This window comes from Pelodiscus sinensis, chromosome 3 (genome assembly GCF_052426305.1).
Source record: "Pelodiscus sinensis isolate ZL-2025 chromosome 3, ASM5242630v1, whole genome shotgun sequence".
Taxonomy (NCBI): Eukaryota; Metazoa; Chordata; order Testudines; family Trionychidae; genus Pelodiscus; species Pelodiscus sinensis.
This window is the reverse complement of record NC_143054.1, coordinates 1,743,575-1,762,452: the sequence shown is the minus strand read 5'-3', so window position 1 is coordinate 1,762,452 and position 18,878 is coordinate 1,743,575. Positions and strand designations below refer to the sequence as shown.

Here is an 18,878-nt window from a genome sequence, read left to right as displayed (position 1 = left end):
TGCCATCCCTCTCCAGCCTTCCACAAACTTTGGGCAGGGACACCACTCCTACCCTCTGGCTAATAGGACTCCATGGACCCAACCTCCATCACTTGATCTCACTTCCCTTTAAACTCTGTTCTAGTTCTAGCCTTCACAGCCTCCTGCAGCAAGGAGTTCCACAGGTTAACTATTTGCTTTGTCAACAACAACAACAACTTTCTCTTACTAGTTTCAAGCCTGCTACCCATTCCTTTCCTTTGGTGTCCTCTAGTCCTTCTTTATGGGAACTCAGGAAGAACTTTTCTGAATGCACCCTCTCCACCCAACCCCTGCTTTTAGAGACCTCTATCCTGTCCCCCCTCCGTCTCCTCTTTTCTAAGCTGAACAGTCCCAGTCTCTGTAGCCTTTCTTCATCTGGGACCTGTTCCCAACCCCTGATCATGTTAGTTGCCCTCCCCTCTCCCAGCCTTTCTCTTCCCCTCTCCCACCTCCTTTTCCCAGTCTCCCCCAGTTTTTTTTTCAATAAAGACAGAGTCAATGTTGGAAGAAACGTTATCTTTATTTTGTACATCAATAAGAAGGGGGGCTAAGGAAGGGTAAGTGGAAGGAGGTGAGGGAGGAATGGGGTACGAGCCCCCGATGGGGAGGACTGGGCTGGCTCTGCGGGCTTCTGGGGGTGGAAGCTCTCCTGCAGCCCCCCAATTACTCCCTCTCCCCAGATGGCAGCCTGCGGCAAGTGCAGCCGGGCTGATGGCCGAGTGGTGTGATGTGCCCAGTGTGGGCACTCAGGGCACTCCAAGCCAGAACTTCTTTGCAAGCGGGGCACCCCTTAGAACTGTGTGTCCGGGGTGGGGGTCGGGACCCTTTAAGTGCAGCCCTCGGCTAGCCTGAGACAGCATCTCCACGCTCTAAGTCCTCCTTTTATGCCCTGCCGGCACTGCTTCCGGCCATCCTTAAGCCCTGTTCAGAGTCCACTCAATGTGGACTTGCTAGTTCGAACTAGCAAAACGCTAGTTCGAACTAGTTTTTAGTTCTAGATGCGTTAGTTCGAACTAGCTTAGTTCGAATTAACTAATTCGAACTAAGTTAGTTCGAACTAGCGCTGTAGTGTAGACATACCCAAAGAGTGTGACTCAATTTGGTACGATGTTAAGCTGCTAAGCAAAGCACTTTTTCCTTCGTAAGGAAAGAGCCCGAGAAAACCCAGCTGAGAGTCTGTGGATTTACTTACTGCATTTCCAGCTTCTGCAGCCAGCCTGGCAGCATATCGGGCGATCAGTCTGTGCTCCTCATCCAGTCTGCTGGGGCTGTCCAAGACACTGCCAAGGGAACAAAAAGTCAACCCAGCCCCATCGATACACATAGCTACACTGCACCATCAAAGACAAGGCTGCATTCTTATGTAGAATCACATTAATGTGAAATGAACCCCCCCCCCATTAGAAACCATCTAGAAACCATCTCCCAACCTACATCCCCCAGGGATGTGCCCAGCCTAGTTTTAAACATTTTAAACAAAAACGTTTCCAAAACGTGATGAAAAGATTGTTAAACATCATAATGTTTTCCCAAGGACATCTGAATAGACCACGCTCATTCCCGAAATGAAAGGTGATTCAATGGAACGAGGAAGGTGGAAGGCCCTGCGCTTGTAAGCGCTACATGGCAAACTGAGAAAGGCTTCCAAAAAGAAAAGCTGTGTAAGTCGTGCTGACTCGAGAAGAATTTGCTCTGGAACGGAACAAGACAAAGCGACATGCAGAGACACAGCTTTTAGGCCAGCGTGGCGGAAGTAACATGGACAAGGCAGGCGAGGAATCGAGTCTGAGATCTGAACTTGTGCTTCGCTCCCTGGCTGGCAGCGGCTGCAGCTGCCACAGAGACAGCACTTTCAGAGCTTGAACTGCAGGTGCTGAATTGGGCCATAGGACCACAGGTGCAGAGGGGTACGGACGTCACACCACTCTGGAAATACTACTCAGATACACCTGGGTACCCACCCCTGCGATAAACCCTGGTGCCAGCTCTGACCACACATCTACACAAGCGACACCACCACAGGACCTAACCACATGAGCCACAACACTGGGGCTCACACACCTGCACGTCCTCTAACGTGATCTAGGCCATCAAGTGCCAGCAATGCCCCTCTGCCATGGCTATTGGCCAAACTGGACAGTCTCTGTGCCAGGATAAATGGACACAAGTCAGACACCAGGATGGTAACGCACAGAAACCTGTTGGGGACCAGTTCAACCTCCCTGTTGGGGACCAGTTCAACTGCTCCCGATTTGGCATCTCAGCTGTGTCTCAGTCCTTGGAACGCTTTCTCTCGTGTTAAAATGCTTCCAAAATTGATAATGCCAAGGAGAAAGCCGCGCTTTCCTCAGGAACACGGTCTTGCCACGGTCAGAGCTCACGAATGCAGAAAGGTTCTGGAGTTCAAACCTGCCTCACACCCTAGCCGCCCACCTAGCAACCAGCGGAGCTGAGGCCTCACTCGCACACCCACAAGACACAAATGACCTTTTGGCGCAATACACAGGCGCTGTATCTAAGGGTGTGGAACAGCAATCCATGAACCGCCAGAGACTGGACTCCTGTGTCCTACAGAAAACCCGCTCTGAAACCAATCCCCCAGTCTTGCTCTTGGCTCTCCCTCCCAGCACCAGAGCAGCAAAGCTCCCAGAGCTCAGCACGTGTGGACGTGAGCGCAGCCGAAGCAGAGAAGAGTGAGCCCTCCCACTACCACACCGGCCTGCACAGGCTGTTTGCAGGAAAAGCGAAGGTGCTTCCAAGTAAGCAGGGATGTAACAGCATCGTTCCCCTGCTTGGAAGGCTGTGGGCCTCTGTGCCCTGCTCAGCGTGCAGCATGGACACACACCCGCCAGAGGTGCCTGGCAGAGCCTGCCTCCCGTGGAGGAGAACGGCACCCGTGGACGGGGGAGAAGGAGCATGTCAGGGAAGAGCTGGGAAGCAACGACTGAGCTTCACCGTGCTCGGTCCTTCCCTGGGACCAAGCGCCTGGTGCCAGCAGCACAAGTCCAAGCACGGTCCTGCTCTAACTCATGCTGGGCCCAGGCAGCTGGGGACCCAAAACACCACCCTTCGCTGCCACTCGGACACACCGGAGAGCGCGGGCCACGGCTTCCCCTGGAAGCCGAGCACTTGGGCAGCCCCCCCGGGGAGATTCAGCTGCTGCCCAGCTGATCAGCAAAGCACTCACAGCCGCCCGCAGCGGGCAGCACATTTATTGGTGGTGCACCTCTGCACTTGCCTTGCTGCACTTAACAAAATCTATTCCACACATGGACGGAAAAATTCAGAGGGAACACCGACCCCTGAAGAGTAAGACGCTTGAGGGCATCCCAAACACGAAATAGGCTGCAAAAGGCAGCAATGGAAAAGACCATCAGAATCAATGAGAAATGTTAGGTCCTACCAGAAACCAGCGAGACAGACTGGAGTGTGAGGGCAGCAACACAGATGAGAAACAGAAATACTCCGCCGGGAGAACAGAAAAGCTCCTCTGAGGGAGCAGGCAGAGAGCTGGCTCTTTCCTACTTGGGAAATATGTTCTTGGAGCCCCTTCTGGAGCAGTGGTGGGCAACTGCCGCCTGAGGGCTGCAGGGGACCCATTGGGGCTCTCTGTATCACCACGGGGCTCATGTGAACCTGAGACCTTTGGAGCCTCGACAGCTTGAGCTATCAAGCCAGCTGCCTCCCAGCTTGGGCTGCAGAGCTCCCCTGTTCTTCTCTCTTGCTGTGAGTGGTCTAAGTGCCAGTGGATAAGAGCGGCCAGACCGGGTCAAACCAAAGGTCCATTTAGCTCAGTGTCCTGTCTGCCGACAGTGGCCAGTGTCAGGTGTACCAGAAGGGAGGAACACAACAGGGAATCCTCATGTGATCCCTCCCGTCACCCACTTCCCGACAAACAGAAGCCAGGGGCACCATTCCTACCCATCCTGGCCAATAGCCATTGATGGACCTAACCTCCAGGAATCTATCTAGCTCTTTTGAACCCTGTTAAAGTTCTAGCCTTCACCACATCCTTTGGCAAGGAGTTCCACAGGTTGAAAGTGTGCTGAGCAACAGGAAAAGCCTCCTTGGAGTGCGTCCCTGCACTGCTGTACCCCCTGCCGGGGGAGGGGGAAGGGGGCAGAGAAGTGGCACCATGCAGGGAGCCTCAGGGATTTCACCCCCCCCACACACAGGAAGCCAGCGCTGGTTGGCACTTCAACCTCATGGGGGGGAGGGGAGCCACCAGAGAGAGGGGGGTTGGCGAGCAGGGGGCACAGCCCCCAGTGATGTTTTTAAAAAAATGATAGAAAGTGGAGTGAAGACAGCTGGTCCAAGTATCTTCCTTTTGTGTCTCCTATGGCTCCTGCTTTGATTCCAAGTTGCACACTTACGGGTGGCAGCCAGTCAGAAAATACAACAAACAAGATTTATACTGTCTTGTCCGGGGCGCCTCTTGGACCCAGTGGACCGCGCGCAGGGGTGGGCAATCATTTTTGATGGGGGGGGGCACTCCAAGACGTTGGAAAGTGGTCAAGGGCCACACTATTCCAGGATATTAATGGAGGTGTGGGGTCTGGAAGGGAGGCTGGGTGCAGAAGGGAGCTTGCGGGAAGGGATTAGGGTGCAGGAGGGAGACTGGAGTCGGGAGGGAGCTGGGCTGAGGCAGGCAGTTGTGACCGAGGGCAGGGGTTTGGGAAGTGACCTAGGGTAGGGGGGATTGGGGGGCCAGATCTGGGAGGGGGTGTGGGTGTAAGAGGGGGCAGAGGGTCTGGGTATGTTGAGTGGGGGGAGGGCAGATCTGGGAGGGGGTGAGGGGTGAGGCAGAACAAGTGGAATCAAATGAAACTGGCATCAAGCCACTTAAAATTGGAAATCAGCTAAAACATTAACAGGGGGAGTCATCATCTACTGGAACAAACTCGCCAAGAGAGTGGTGAATTCTCTGTCTACTGATGGCTTCAAACTACGCCTGGATTGCCTCTCCAGAAGACACGGCGTAGTCAAGTACAAATCAGTGCACTCCACATGGCTGAAGTTTAATGGTCTGTGCTACAGCGGAGGCCAGACGAGAAACTCTAAAGGCCTCTTTTGGCCTTGAATTCTATAGGTCTATAAAAGACGAGAGGGCATCGTTATGGTTACTCACAGAACACATATGAGTCCTGACCACCTCCCCCTTCAGCAATGACTGTTCATGGTGCAGCGAAGACCCCCTCCTCCCCGCATTTTATTTCAGGCAGAAGAAGATGAGACCAACAGCCTGGCTAATGGAGGTGGAGGCTTCATTGGGGACATGGAGGAGCACTGCCTCTGCTCAGCTCTTCCAGCCACACCGAGACCAGAAGGTATTTATTTTTAAAAGAACTTGTCCGTGTATTTTGGAAGGAGCAAAATCCTCCCTCTTGGAGCAAGTGTTCCAAGACGTTGCGGTGTGGCAGGTCTGAGCGATGGTATGAGCCTCCCAGTGCAGTCAGCGTGACAGCCTCTCACCGCCACCTCTTTTCATCTTCACCGGATAGAACCGCACCGCCCCTTTCATGTGGGGAGCCAGGAATTCCTGGCTGCTGGGTGAACAGGTGCTGCAAGAAAAGAGTGACTCGATTTTCCCGAGCAATGGCTGACTTCTTTCAATGGTTTGGAAAGCTACAGCATGCTCCCCACACATCTGTGGGACACAAATCACTAAATGAAAGAACGGTGGCACATGGCCTTCTCCCAATCACCTGAGCTAGTGGGCACACGAGGATAGGCTGATGAGACGCCTGCAGGCACACTCTCTAGGGCTCTGCTCCCCAGCCCACATCTGCCTCTGGAAATGCATCATTCGGCACTAAAGCGAGGAGGGGAAGACCTACAGGCCAGGGAATCAAAGTGGTATTGAATTAAGTTAAGGGGGGGTGAAGGAATTAGAACATAAGAAAGGCTGTACTGGGTCAGACCAAAGGTCCATGGAACCCAGTGTCCTCTCTGCTGACAGTGGCCAATGCCAGGTGCCCCGGAGGGAATGAACCGAACAGGGAATGATCAAGCGATCTCCCTCCTGCCTCCCATCTGCACCCTCTGACAAACAGAGGCTGGGGACACCGTTCCTTACCCAGCCTGGCTAATAGCCAGGGCTCAACAAACTGTAATCTACTCGCCATGAGAAGAGCCGGATTCGGGCGATCTGCAGCGTGGCTGGCGAGCGGGACTCGCTGCAGTTCAGCAAGCCCTGCTAATAGCCATTAATGGACTTAACCTCCATGAATGTATCTAGTTCTATTTTAAACCCTGTTCTAGTCCTAGCCTTCACAGCCTCCTCAGGCAAGGAGTTCCACAGGTTGACTATGCGCTGTGTGACTAGGCATCAGGACTTTGGGGGAATGTTACAGCCCTCTCTTTATGTAATGAATCTAGATTTACAGCTGTGAAAGGTAAAAGCGCACAGTGAGAAGAGAGAGGCTCTTCCCTCCCAGGGCGAGGAAAGATGAAGGACTAGAGTTCTGAGACTATGACAGGTTCCATACGTCATGTGCAGGTTCAGAATGATTTGAAGGCTTCTATACAGCCGTGTCCCAGCTACATCTGCTGGGGCACGCACAGGCTTGATCAGAACAGTGACTAAGATCTAAACAAATGGTTTAGTGTCCACCGACCAGAACGTTGAAACCATGTTCGTGTTTGCCTAGAATGGCCACTAAATTGTCTACAGTAAGGAAAGTAGCCGGGTTTTACTACATTTTCAGGAGGAAGTTCACAATTGAAAAAATGCAAGCAAAAGTTGCATACAGTCCTGAAAAAAGCTCTGAACACACCAAAGAATTTTGGTTTAAATAAAATTCACTCTGGGATAAAGGGTGCGAAAAGCCCTGCTTACCATACGAAGAGCCATGTCAGCGCTTAATAAAAAGCGCAAGTGGTGTGGAGGCCCTTACATAGACCTATGCCATGGGGTGACTTTCACCTCTCCCCCATCCCAAACCCCAGCACAATGGCACCCTCCCCCACCCTAGGAAAGCTCTCCTAACACTAACCGTATACCATTCTGTAGTCGGCTCACATATGTTGCTATCAATGCATGCTCATCAGCTAACCGATTGGCAGTGTCCAGTCTGTACTGCAACCTAGTAATAATGAAGGCAAAGAAAGCAAACAAAACATAAGCAATAAATATAAAGTAAATAATTAATGCGTTAACAAAAACCATAACTAATCAAAATGAACAGAGTTTGATGAACAGTTAAAATACACAAACGTTTTAACAAGAGTCAAATGAAAATGATACACATTACAATAAAAGACGGAACCAGAAGCTGGAAGAACTGGGTGCTCAGAGCTATTCTCCCCAATTACCCTAGCAATATGTGGGGTTCCTTCCCACCTGCAGTTAGAATTTTCTTTTCTGGGAGGCGCACACGTATCACAAGGATTTGAAGATAGCAAGTCATTTTAAAACATGCTTTTTTCTTCACAGATTTCCTCGGTGTAATTTTCTTTCATTCTTGTATCAGGTATTCAGAACTGCTCTTTCAGCATGAAAATTCCAGTTCCAGTTAATTCCTACTCTAGACATGTCCAGGAAGGCATTGGTTTTGGAGATCCTTTTAAAACATGACACCTATTGCTTTCAGTGGCACCACACTGGATACTCTAAAAACCACAATCCGCATTTCTCAGACACACAAGCTCTTTTGTTCTTGGTAAGGTACAGCTGCTAGCTATAGAAGTCCGCCTGAAGCATAGCAAGAGCTTATAATGAAGCAAAAGGGAATTACCGCCGCAGACCCCTATGGGCAGCAAGCAGCCTTTCTAATAATGGGTGTGTAACAAGAGAGAGAATTAACAGTAAGCTCTGTACAGAAAGAACGCAGGCACAATCTGCATACGCCTGTCTTTTGTGAAACCTGACTACTGTGAGACACTGAAAAGCTTCACTGTTAGATCCCCATTATAGCAGGCATACAGTTGTAACCATTATGCTGAAGACAGCAAAGCATTTTTCCATTATAACCTGTTTCTTACGCTCTTACTGTTGTGAAAAATTCTGCAAAAATGATTAAACTTTTAAGCCTGGCATGGCCATAGCCCTCACTGAAGACTAGCCCTTTTAGCCTTGGAGGAAAGGAAGGCGTTAGTTAAAAACGTAATGCTGTCAGGAAGCTGTCCTGACCTTACATGGTAGGTTTTTCACTCAAGTGTACGATACATGACTGTGCATTTCAGTTATCTGACAAAACCCGTTGCTAGCACAGAGTTACGCTTGCCCGACGGCATCGTCTGCCTTTCCAGAAGGTGGACTTCGGCGCAGCTCAAGCCGCGGGAAGGGAGGTGACGAAGAGTCAAGGTGCCCGCAGGCAGCCTTTGCGGTGGAGGCGCTGCTGTGGATGGCGAGGGGTGGAGGGTGCTAATTCTGATCAATGAATCTCTGGAGCACCTCTCATGCATCATCTGGGAGCTTGTCTTTGACCCCTGGGACTTTACCCCCCAGGGTTCAATTGCAGCCCCCGCAGAGCTTACTGGTTCCACGTGCAAAGCAGCATGTCGCCCTTGGAATAAAGCCGTCCAGCCTCTTGGCCTCTTTATCCTTTGGCCTAGTGACCCCGTCTCTCCCGCTCACTGGCTGCCAACCTGCTCAGACTCCTGAGAGGGGACAGACTGCCTCTCCTCCACTTTTCTTCAAGTCCAGGCCAGGGAAGTGGAGACCTGCAAAAGAACTCTGGCAGGAAACCAGCATTGCTAGAAAGCGCTATTCTGCCGAGGCTGTGGCCGTTGGCGTGTCTAGCGACCTGCGGAAGCTTTCCTGGACTCCTTGGGGAAGACTCCTCAAGCATCTTAACACCGTCAGGAGGAGGAAGAGGTTCTGCCACGACTGCCTCATCAGGAGGAAGGAGAGGATGCCAACAGCACTGGGAGCCAGTCCAGTTCCTTCTCGTCTCATGGGCGCTCCCAAGAAGGGCACTCAATCTCCTCAGCAACCGACCTGTATTGACCCTAAGGCAGAGGTGCCGAATTTGAGAATTCCCCAGGCCCCACCCTCACTCTGCACCTTCCTCTAACCAGCCCACCACTTCCTTCCCCTGCTCCATCTGCCCCTTCCTCCCCCTCCCCCCATCGCCTCCTGCGTGCTGCTGAACAGCTGAGCACAAGCAGGCAAGAGGCACTGGGGGTAGGGGAAGGAGGTGGCTTGTGATGGATGCTGAGCACCCACTATTTTCCCCGTGGGTGCTCCAGGGCTGGAGTACCCATGAAGCCAGCACTTATGCCCTATGGCGATTGTAGCACTGCCGCAGGAACACTCTCAATTGAAAGGGGAACCCAGAAAGGCTACTGGTACAGCCCTGGCCCCCAAAAGCGTGCCCCCAGGGTCCCTTCATACGTTCACTGGTGATACAAGGCCAATACCAGGTGGCATTTTCCTGATGGTGAGACTGGCTAGGCTGGGAGGCGTAGAATTTGAAAAAGAATCTTCTTCTTGCAGCAACGGTGGGACTGGTGCTAGCCTGCGAGGCGCTCCCAATGCTGCTGTCGTGGGCTCTGGGGCCAATGAACTCCCCGTAGGGGTGTGCACGGGGGCGTGCCTGCTCTTCGCACACCTGCCAAGTTCTGAAATGAGCTTGATCTCTTTGCTACCTCCAATGATGCTGGTGTCAGTGCTATGACATGGCGCCTCTTCTTTGGTACCAGCAACACGAATCTGCCTCTCGGTAACGGTAATGCCAGTGGTCCATGACTAACATGGAGATGCTTGGTACTGGGCTGAGGTAGATGGTTCAGACACTGAATTTAGCAGAGAGGTTTCAACCTGGCTTTTGGCGTGGGGCGAAAAGCCCTTCCAAATCCTACATTTTTACTCACAGGAACCTCCCCACAAGCTGTCAAGGCAGCTAAGATGAGGGTCAGTGGCATCGCCTTGCCACAAGAGTAACAGGACTTGAACCCCGGCCAAACGACACTAACTAAACACAACTACCCTGGGCGCTGCCTACACACTTGAATAAAGACTTGTAGGATCAAGAAAAGGGAGGGTGCCGGGAAGGAAGTGAGGCGGATCAGGGTGGCCCTTTGTGCCTGAATGCTGCGCACGAGGCACTGGAATTGCTTGTGCCACCCTGAGAGTACCACTAAGGGGAAACTCTCCAACAACTGCACTGGAGTGCACACCCGCCTACAACAAAATGCACCTGTGCAATCACTGGGAGAGGTTTGATGGTCTCCACATTCTGCAAGGGCCTGAGATACCACCTGGCAATTGAGTTTGAAGGTGATAGATGAGATCTGGAAATGTAAAGCAATTAGCTTAGGAACGAAGCTGAGCATTTAGCAGCATGTTGTACGGATGAGAGACATGGGTAATAACAAAAAATTCAAAGAGAAGGAAACTGGCATTTGAGAGGAGTCGTTATGGAAAGATCCTGAGAATAGGATGGATGCAGAAGGTCACCAATGAGGAATTATATAGGAAGATATAGTCGAAAGAGAACCTACTGCAGAAGGTTATACAATGGAAGTTACAGCTATTTGGGCCTATCTGCAGAATGAACGAGGAGTGAAAAGTGAAAACCCTGGTATTCGGCATAATGGATGGTCCGAATAGGGGAGGCAGACACTACAGAGAATGGGTAGATGATCCAGTAGATTTGTGTGGAGCTAGTCTACAGAAACTAAGCCACTCAGCACTGGACAGGGAAAGACGGAAGGAAATAGTGAGGGAGGAATCGGCAGCTGCTTTTGTAGAAAAGCTTGCCAGCTATCTACACTGGCCGCTTGAATTTCCACAAGAACAATGACAATCTCATGTAAGAAATCAGTGCTTCTTGCGGAAATACTATGCTGCTCCCGTTCGGGCAAAAGTCCTTTTGCGCAAAAGGGCCAGTGTAGACAGCTCAGATTTGTTTTTTGAAAAAAAGCCCCTATCGCGAAAATGGCGATCGGGGCTTTTTTGCGCAAAAGCGTGTCTAGATTGGCCACAGATGCTTTTGCGGAAAAGCGTCCGTGCCAATCTAGATGCTCTTTTCCGCAAATGCTTTTAACGGAAAACTTTTCCGTTAAAAGCATTTGTGGAAAATCATGCCAGTCTAGACGCAGCCACAGAGTTTAGAGCCCTTGGTAGAATAGTCCTTCAAACAGACAGTAGCAGAGCTGGTCCTCCCTACAATCCTGTATGAAATGAATCATCGGTAACAGCACAGGGTAATCCTGACAGGCCAGCGGGCTCTGAGAGGTTGGAAGGGCCCGTTCATCTCAATGTAAGATTCTCAGATGAATGAGAATGCCTTATGGAGCTGAATGGAGCCAGAAGGAATAGCTCTGAGACACGTGAACTGCTCCATTCATCTCTATGGGTTCTCCCTTGACAGTACCAGGGCCTGAGAGATTGATGCACATCATGCATGACCAGAGTCCGCAGTGTGCCCTTGGTGCTTGCCCTCAGCAGCCCTGTTCTCAGCTCCTCAGCCAGAGAGGCAGGGCTTGCCCAGACGCCAGCTTGCATGGTCAGCCAGGGAGTGGGGTTAGGCCCGTGCTGACAGTGTCACACAGGTGAGCAGCAGAGGGCTGAGGTGGCAGCTACAAGCCTTACCTCCCTGCCTACACCCAGGAATGAGCTGTCTGTGACAATGGCCCTGCCTCTGTAAAAGGGTGGGAAAATGTAGAGTATTGTCCCTTGTTTACTGCACCACGACCCTTCCTATCGCTTCTCTCTCCATTAACGCTGACCCTGCCCGGGGCAAGCTCACTATGCCCGGTGTTTTCACCAGCATGTGTGCTTGTCACACACTAGTGAGAAAGTGCTTGGTATGTCAGCAGAGCGGTCTTTTCCTGTAGGCTGTGTCTAGACTGGCAAGTTTTTCTACAAAAGCAGCCGCTTTTGCGGAAAAACTTGCCAGCTGTCTACACTGGCTGCTTTGAATTTGCGCAAGAACACTGACGCTCTAATGTAAGATTATCAGTGTTCTTGCGCAAATACAATGACTCTCCTGTTCAGGAAAAAGCCCTCTTGCGCAAAAGCATTTGCACAAGAGGGCCAGTGTAGACAGCTGAGAACCGTTTTGTGCAAAAAAGCCCCGATGGCGAAAATGGCAATTGGCGCTTTCTTGCGCAAAACCGTGTCTAGATTGGCCACGGACGCTTTTCTGCAAAAAGTGCTCTTGTGCAAAAGCGTCCGTGCCAATCTAGGTGCTCTTTTCCACAAATGCTTTTAACGGAAAAACTTTTCCGTTAAAAGCATTTGCAGAAAATCATGCCAGTCTAGGCACAGCCGTACTGTGTCAATGCTGTATGTGTACTTAACAACCAAGCTTCTGCAGATGTGGCCTACAAAGACATACTGGTAGAGTGCTTTTGCCATTATGAAAGTGCTTGAGATGGAGCTAAGAAAACTGTTCTGCGAGGCGCTGCAATAGTCAGATACAGAGAAGAGGGAAGGCAGGCAGTGGAGGGAAATCGACAGGCAGGATGGAGAAGAAAAGAAAATGAGGCCTTTGTTAGGGACACTACAGAGAGAATGATAAAAGTTATGGGGTGGCAGATCAACGTGCTGCAGTCCCTCCCCTTTAGCACATTCAGAACTATTTGTCCTCCCCAAACTGCACATATGCCTTTCCGCTCTCGGGGACTTCTCACTTTCTTTTTCATTCCACCTCTATGGACACCTTTTCAGATGATAGCTGGTCTCACACACAGCTCTAAAAGTCAGCCCTCCCCAGTAGTTCTTCTCTTCACAAGCATTTGTATGTGTTTGTGGCATTGAAGCTTGTGTGTCCAATCAAAGCAAAGTTTTTTGAATGATAAACGCTCTGTATTTGTTTCTATGAAAATTGTACTAGCAGATGGCAGCAGCAACTAAACAAGCAGTGTACTCATATGCTTACATTGAATCCTAAGCCATACAAATCTCAGCTGATTCCTTGAAAAACTTGACTTCATTAAGCATTGCACTCCCAAGCATAAACACTTTGGCTGTGTCTAAACTGGCAAGTTTTTCCGCAAAAGCAGCTGTCTACACTGGCCGTTTGAATTTCCGCAAGAACACTGATGATCTCATGTAAGAAATCAGTGCTTCTTGTGGAAATACTATGCTGCTCCCGTTTGGGCAAAAGTCCTTTTGCACAAAAAAGGGCCAGTGTAGACAGCTCAGATTTGTTTTGCGCAAAATAGCCACGATCGCGAAAACGGCAATCGGGGCTTTTTTGCGCAAAAGCGCGTCTAGATGGGCACGGACGCTTTTCTGCAAAAAGTGCTTTTGCAGAAAAGCGTCCGTGCCAATCTAGACGCTCTTTTCCGCAAATGCTTTTAACGGAAAACATTTTCGTTAAAAGCATTTGCGGAAAATCATGCCAGTCTAGACGTAGCCATATATTACTAGTTCTCATCTTCCAAATGCTGCCTCAAAGCCTCCAGGATTTGAATCACCCGTGTGATGCGCCTCTACCAGCAGTGGATCTGGTTGCTCAAAAGCAGTAGCCAGGAGTGCTGCCTCAGCAGTGCACCCCGAGCAAACATTTCACCTTTTGTTCACAAACACTGCCATAGCCGCAAGTTGTACCATGGCAACGTAATCCTCCCTGGGGGCTAACCTGCCATAAGGGCAGCGCCAGTGCACTTTTAATCTGCCAAACGCACATTCCCACCATTCTGCACCTACTCAGCCTATAGCTGAATGGCTTCTTACTGCTGTTCAGGTTTCCCATGGAAGGCAGCAAGGGATACACCATGTCTTCCAGGACCCCTATGGGCATTTAACACCCCTATGGTAACCTTCTTGCCAGAAAGCAAGCCTGCTGTAGAGGCCAGTGTCCCTAAAGATAGATGTGCCATACACCTTTTCATCTCACCCCACATGTACGCCTGGAGTACAGCATCACAGGGCAGACTCACCACCAAGTGTGCCTCCTGCTGGTCACTTGGAGAACTAGCATTTTGGTGCTGGAGCGCCCCCTTCTGGCTCACCCGCTGTTACAGGCTATTCTCCACCACTCTATGTTAGGGCCCACGTTTCTCCCAGACCATGGGACTCACCTACCCAGGTTACTGCCCCCACACTCTGGAGTCCTCCCCCTCTGGGGACCCCCAATCTCCCTATGCCCACCTTGCCTCAGTGACCCACTGCCAGTCTTCACCTAGCCCCTGCCTCGGGGCAACCTGCCGTCTGAAAGGGCCACTCCTCACGGGCAGGGGTGGGGACCTGCTGCTTTTGCCCATCCTGGCTGCCTCCCTGCAGCTCTAGTACCCTGAGGCCTTGCTTCAGACCCTGCAGCCTGGGAGCTCGCCTGGCCAGAGCTCCCCAGCCCTGCCTGCCGCTCTCCAGCCCTGCTCTAAATCAGGAAGCCTCCAGCTTCCCTGGCAGCCAGGTCCCTCCTCCCCAGCCAGAGCTAGAGTCTCTCTTTCTCCCTTATTTATACAGCTCACAGCTGGGCCCTAATTAGCAGCATCTGCAGCAGCTGCCTGCTGCATGGATCCAGCCCTCACCCAGGGCTGGGTTTTAACCCCTTAAAGGGCCAGTCGCAGGGTAGGCACCCCATCACAGCCCCCCATTACAGAAAGGATGTGGACAAATTGTAGAGAGTCCAGCAGAGGGCAACAAAAATGATTCGGGGGCTGGAGCACATGACCTATAAGGAGAGGCTGAGGGATTTGGGTCTGTTTAGTCTGCAGAAGAGAAGAGTGAGGGGGGATTTCATAGCAGCCTGCAGGCAGGGTGCAAAGAGAATGAAGCCAGGCTATCCCCAGTGGTGGCAGATGACAGTGGGTGATGGGGTGGTGTCTAGGTTGGATATTAGGAAAAACTCTTTCCCTAGAGGGTGGGGAAGCATTGGGATGGGTTCCCTGGGGAGGGGGTGGAATCTCCATCCCTAGAGAGCTGTGTCTAGATTGGCAAGTTTTTCCACAAAATCATCTGATTTTGCGGAAAAACTTGCCAGCTGTCTACACTGACTGCTTGAATTTCCGGAAAAGCACTGATGATCTCATGTAAGATTGTCAGTGCTTTTCCAGAAATACTATGCTGCTCCCGTTCGGGCAAAAGTCTTTTTCCGAAAGACTTCTGCGCAAAAGGGCCAGTGTAGACAGTACAGGACTGTTTTCCACAAAAAAACCCGATCGCGAAAATGGCAATCGGGGCTTTCTTGCAGAAAACCGCCCACGGATGCTTTTCCGCAAAAAGTGCTTTTTTTTCCATTAAAAGCATTTCCGGAAAATCATGCCAATGTAGACGTAGCCGAGGTGTTTAAGTCTCTGCTTGACAAAGCCCTGGCTGGGCTGATTGAGTTGGGTTGGTCCTGCCTTGGGCAGGGGCTGGACTCGATGACTCCTGAGGGCTCTTCCAACCAACCCTACACTTCTATGATTCTATGTAAGTGAATGGCCTGGGGTGCTTCTCAAGTACCTGTGACACCATGGAGAATTTCCCCTCCCTCCTGATGTACTCTGTGCCTGGGAGGTCTGGTCCAGGATTGGAATATTCCATCTACCACCCGTATGCAGTTAGGGAACCTATTTCTGCAAAGCCATCCGCTATCTCTCGCACGTTGCCACGAGTCACGGTCCTTTGCAGCAGAATGCAATGAATGGCCCTGCACGCTTGCGTAATGCAGCTCCAGTGGTTGACTTCTGGCTCTGAACTGATCCACAACTGACCAGTAGCAGTCTGGAGTTGCAGCTTCCGCACTGCGATCGCTATGCACTTCTGCTTCAAGAAGGCAGCTGTCATTTGGGTTACTTGCACCACAGGGCTGTGGGGAGCTCTGCACAGTTCCAGGAAGCCGTCTTTCCTCAGCCAAAAGTCCTGCAGTCACTGCTTATCACCCCTCACCTGCATAACGGTGTGATCCCACCACTCAGTGCTAGTTTCCCGAGCTCAAAAGTCATGGTCCACTGTGTTTGGCTATTTTGGAGACACCCAGAGCAATCACACATCAGGTGGCTGTGAACCCTGCTGAGTTAGGAATTTCACAATTGACTGGACTGCCCTTCACAATGTTCTCCTCCCAGGTAACAGTGCACAATGCGGCAGGGTGGGATTCATTGTCAGAGAGAGATGGCGAGGGACAAGGGTTGTTGAAAAATCCTGCCAACTGAAGATGGATGTGTGATGAGTTATATCACTGGGGTCCCGGTGATCAGTCTGACTTTGTAAGAAAGTTTTACATAGAGAAAGCTTGAGTTCACCTGCTTTATCAATTGAAGAGACTTATCCACAGTGGTTCCCCCACCCTGCCCCATCCAAGGTAACAATTACTTATACTGGGCTTGATAATAGACAAAATAGTTTTTATTACATATAAAAAGCATAGGTTTTAAGTGATTGCAAGTGAAAACAGACAGAGCAAAGTAAAAGTTACTAAACCAAAATAAAAAACCCTCACCAATTAAGCCTGTTACACTAAGAAAAATTATTTCAAAGTCTGCTCCTCAACCCTTGTCCTTGGTTCACGTAAAATCTTTCAAGACAGAGCTGTTCTCTCTCACCTGGGTCTCCAGCTTTTTAGAGATCTTTAGAATTCTTTGTTTTCTGGTTTCTTCATGTCTATTCTTAAAGTGGGGAGGCAATTTGAAAAGCCAGCTGAAGACAAAGCCTGATTGCTTTCCATTCCTTAAACAGACTTTTCCCAGGACAGAAACCCTTTGTTTAGTCTCCCCACCCCCGCAGAAAAACACCAGATTCAAGATGGGTTCCAGTACCAGGTCCCATGATTACATGTCTTTCTAAGACCATCCACAGTTTGGGCTTATAGCAAAACCAAAACCATTTACAGATCCTTACTTTGAGTATCAGGCCATTAAGTTTCCCCAAGGATCAGAAATGGCCCTCATTAGCATATTTAGAATTATAAAACAGATCCACTCATAATGCATGCACGAGCCCTCCCCGACCAGTTCCTTCTCTACCTCGGAGAGAGACCCCTTTGAAGAGGCACAAAACTCGAAGTAGAGGGGAGGAAGGCAGGGTAGTGGAGCACCCACGGGGACACTCATCTTGAAGAACAGAGTGGTCAGTAGGAGGAGAGTTCTGAGGGGAGAAAACTACTTCCACATTGTTGTTGTCCTCCTCACTCAAAAACTGCTCCAGCAAGAGCGTTCGGTGCGTTGCTGGGGTGCCCAGGAAATGGTCAGTACCAAGTAATGGTGAATTAAACAAAGCGGAGATGAGTAGGTCTCTGTGCTACATGTACTGTGGTGTCGGCATTGATGGTGCCGTGGCTGGCTACATGGAAGCCACTTATGGTGCTGTGTGTAGTCTCGATACCAATTGTGCTGGTGACGTCGGTAGTGCCAGTGCGGTACCGCCAAGCATCATGGGTGTGGTAAGTGCCGACAGAGGTGCCTGTGGCACAACTGTGCCATCCCCTGTGCCTGGCGGGCTGTTCGATGTGAGGCAGGCAACTTAAAGCCTATGGTCGTGGCATGGGGTTTTGAGCACCAGGCTGACTGCAGTGCCAACAATGCCACAGACAGCCAGTGCATCATAAGTGCTGTATCGGCACTGAGACGGACGGTGAGTGCTCTTTCAGTGCCAGAGGATTCTGTGGAACTTGAGAAGCTCACTTCTTTGCAAGCTTTTTATCTCTATGTGACTGGGAAGCCTCAGAATCTTGCCCTGGGTCGGAGGCAGGGCGTAATAATTTTCCAAGCAGTATTCATTTGAGACGTAGTTCTCTGTCTGGTGAGCTCTTGGTTGTAGTTTTGAGCATTGGGGGCACTTTTGAGAAATGTGGGCTTCCCCGAGGCAGCAGACACATTGGGAGTGTCCACTAGAAACTGGAATAGTGTTGCTGCATGAGGCGCAATGTTTAAATCCTGGACAGCCAGGTGTTCTGCTAACTAATTAACTAATGAAAAAACGGGGAAGAAAGCGGTGTGGTTTTTTTTTAATGGAGGAAGAAATGACGTTTAACTAACTGACTAGCTAAGAAACAAGGAAAGAGCTTTACTTGTCGAACTATAAAGACTGAGGAATCAGGTTGTCAGGAACACTGCAGAGCACCGTCCCTGGCTGGGGATGATAGAGAGGGAACTGGGCCAGGATGGGGGGGGGAGGGGAAATCACGCATGCGTGACACCAGCATAATGAGTACGTGCAGCCCCAGATACACTGCTCTGAAGATGCCAATCGACAGTGCAGGGGCGCACCGACACCTAATGCAGAGCACCCAGGTGGACATGTCTCGAAGGAGCAGCTGCATTTTCTTCCTTTGCTGTTCTTTGCTCTCCCGTCTTGTGGGTGTTCATCTTGTTTTGTCTGCTAGGAAATGGAACAGGACTAACAGCAGCTTCAGCCCATCTCAATTAACCTTTTCTCTTTTCTCCAAAAGAACAGTCATTGCCATCTTTTATACCACCTAAAGAGGGCCAGACAAGCAGGCTTTTCCTTCTAAAAACTTTCCATGGCTAAAGAGAACATGGGATGTTGTCAAAATAAAAGGCTTTCTTAATATTTTATATTTCAAATGCTTTAAATGTCTCTCCCCTCTTTCTATAAGGTTCAACATTTGCAAGTGTGTTTGCCATGGTACTAAGCAGGCTGAGCGCTCTGTACACCAAATCCTGAACCTTCTTTAAACTTGCTTCATGTTGGACAATTTCAGGGTCCTGCTAACACTTTGGACTCTCTGGGCCCTTTACTCAATCTAAATTGATACAACAGACCTGAGGGCGGGAGACTACCAGGAAACTAGGCAAAGGGGAACCCGAAAAGGATCTGAAGCGGGGATGAGATATTTGAATGTGATGAGAAAGGCAATGGGGAATCAATGAAGCATCTTAGAGTGTAGGAGGGAGGCCCGACAGGAGCAATGAGTGAGAAACATACTTCCATGGCATCATGCTAAACAGATGTGAGGGATGTCGCCTGAGAAGTAGAGAAGCCACTAAAGAAGATTGCAGCAGCTGAGGTGAGAGCT

The 18,878-nt window shown here is 50.3% G+C and overlaps 1 protein-coding gene across 13 annotated transcripts in view; it reads right to left on the bottom strand.

The window, feature by feature from the left end:
* The window catches only part of DTNB (dystrobrevin beta), a 321,996-nt gene that overhangs the window by 101,152 nt on the left and 201,966 nt on the right, over positions 1 to 18,878 (bottom strand). For 11 of the 13 annotated variants that reach the window (XM_075923216.2, XM_075923210.2, XM_075923213.2 and 8 more), the window contains 2 exons: positions 7,017 to 7,106; positions 1,214 to 1,301 (listed from right to left, as the gene is read on the bottom strand). In XM_075923216.2, coding sequence (XP_075779331.1) covers positions 1,214 to 1,301; positions 7,017 to 7,106 — 178 coding nt within the window. The remainder of the gene's footprint in view (positions 1 to 1,213; positions 1,302 to 7,016; positions 7,107 to 18,878) is intronic. The other 2 variants (XM_075923214.2, XM_075923215.2) reach the window with 1 other exon arrangement.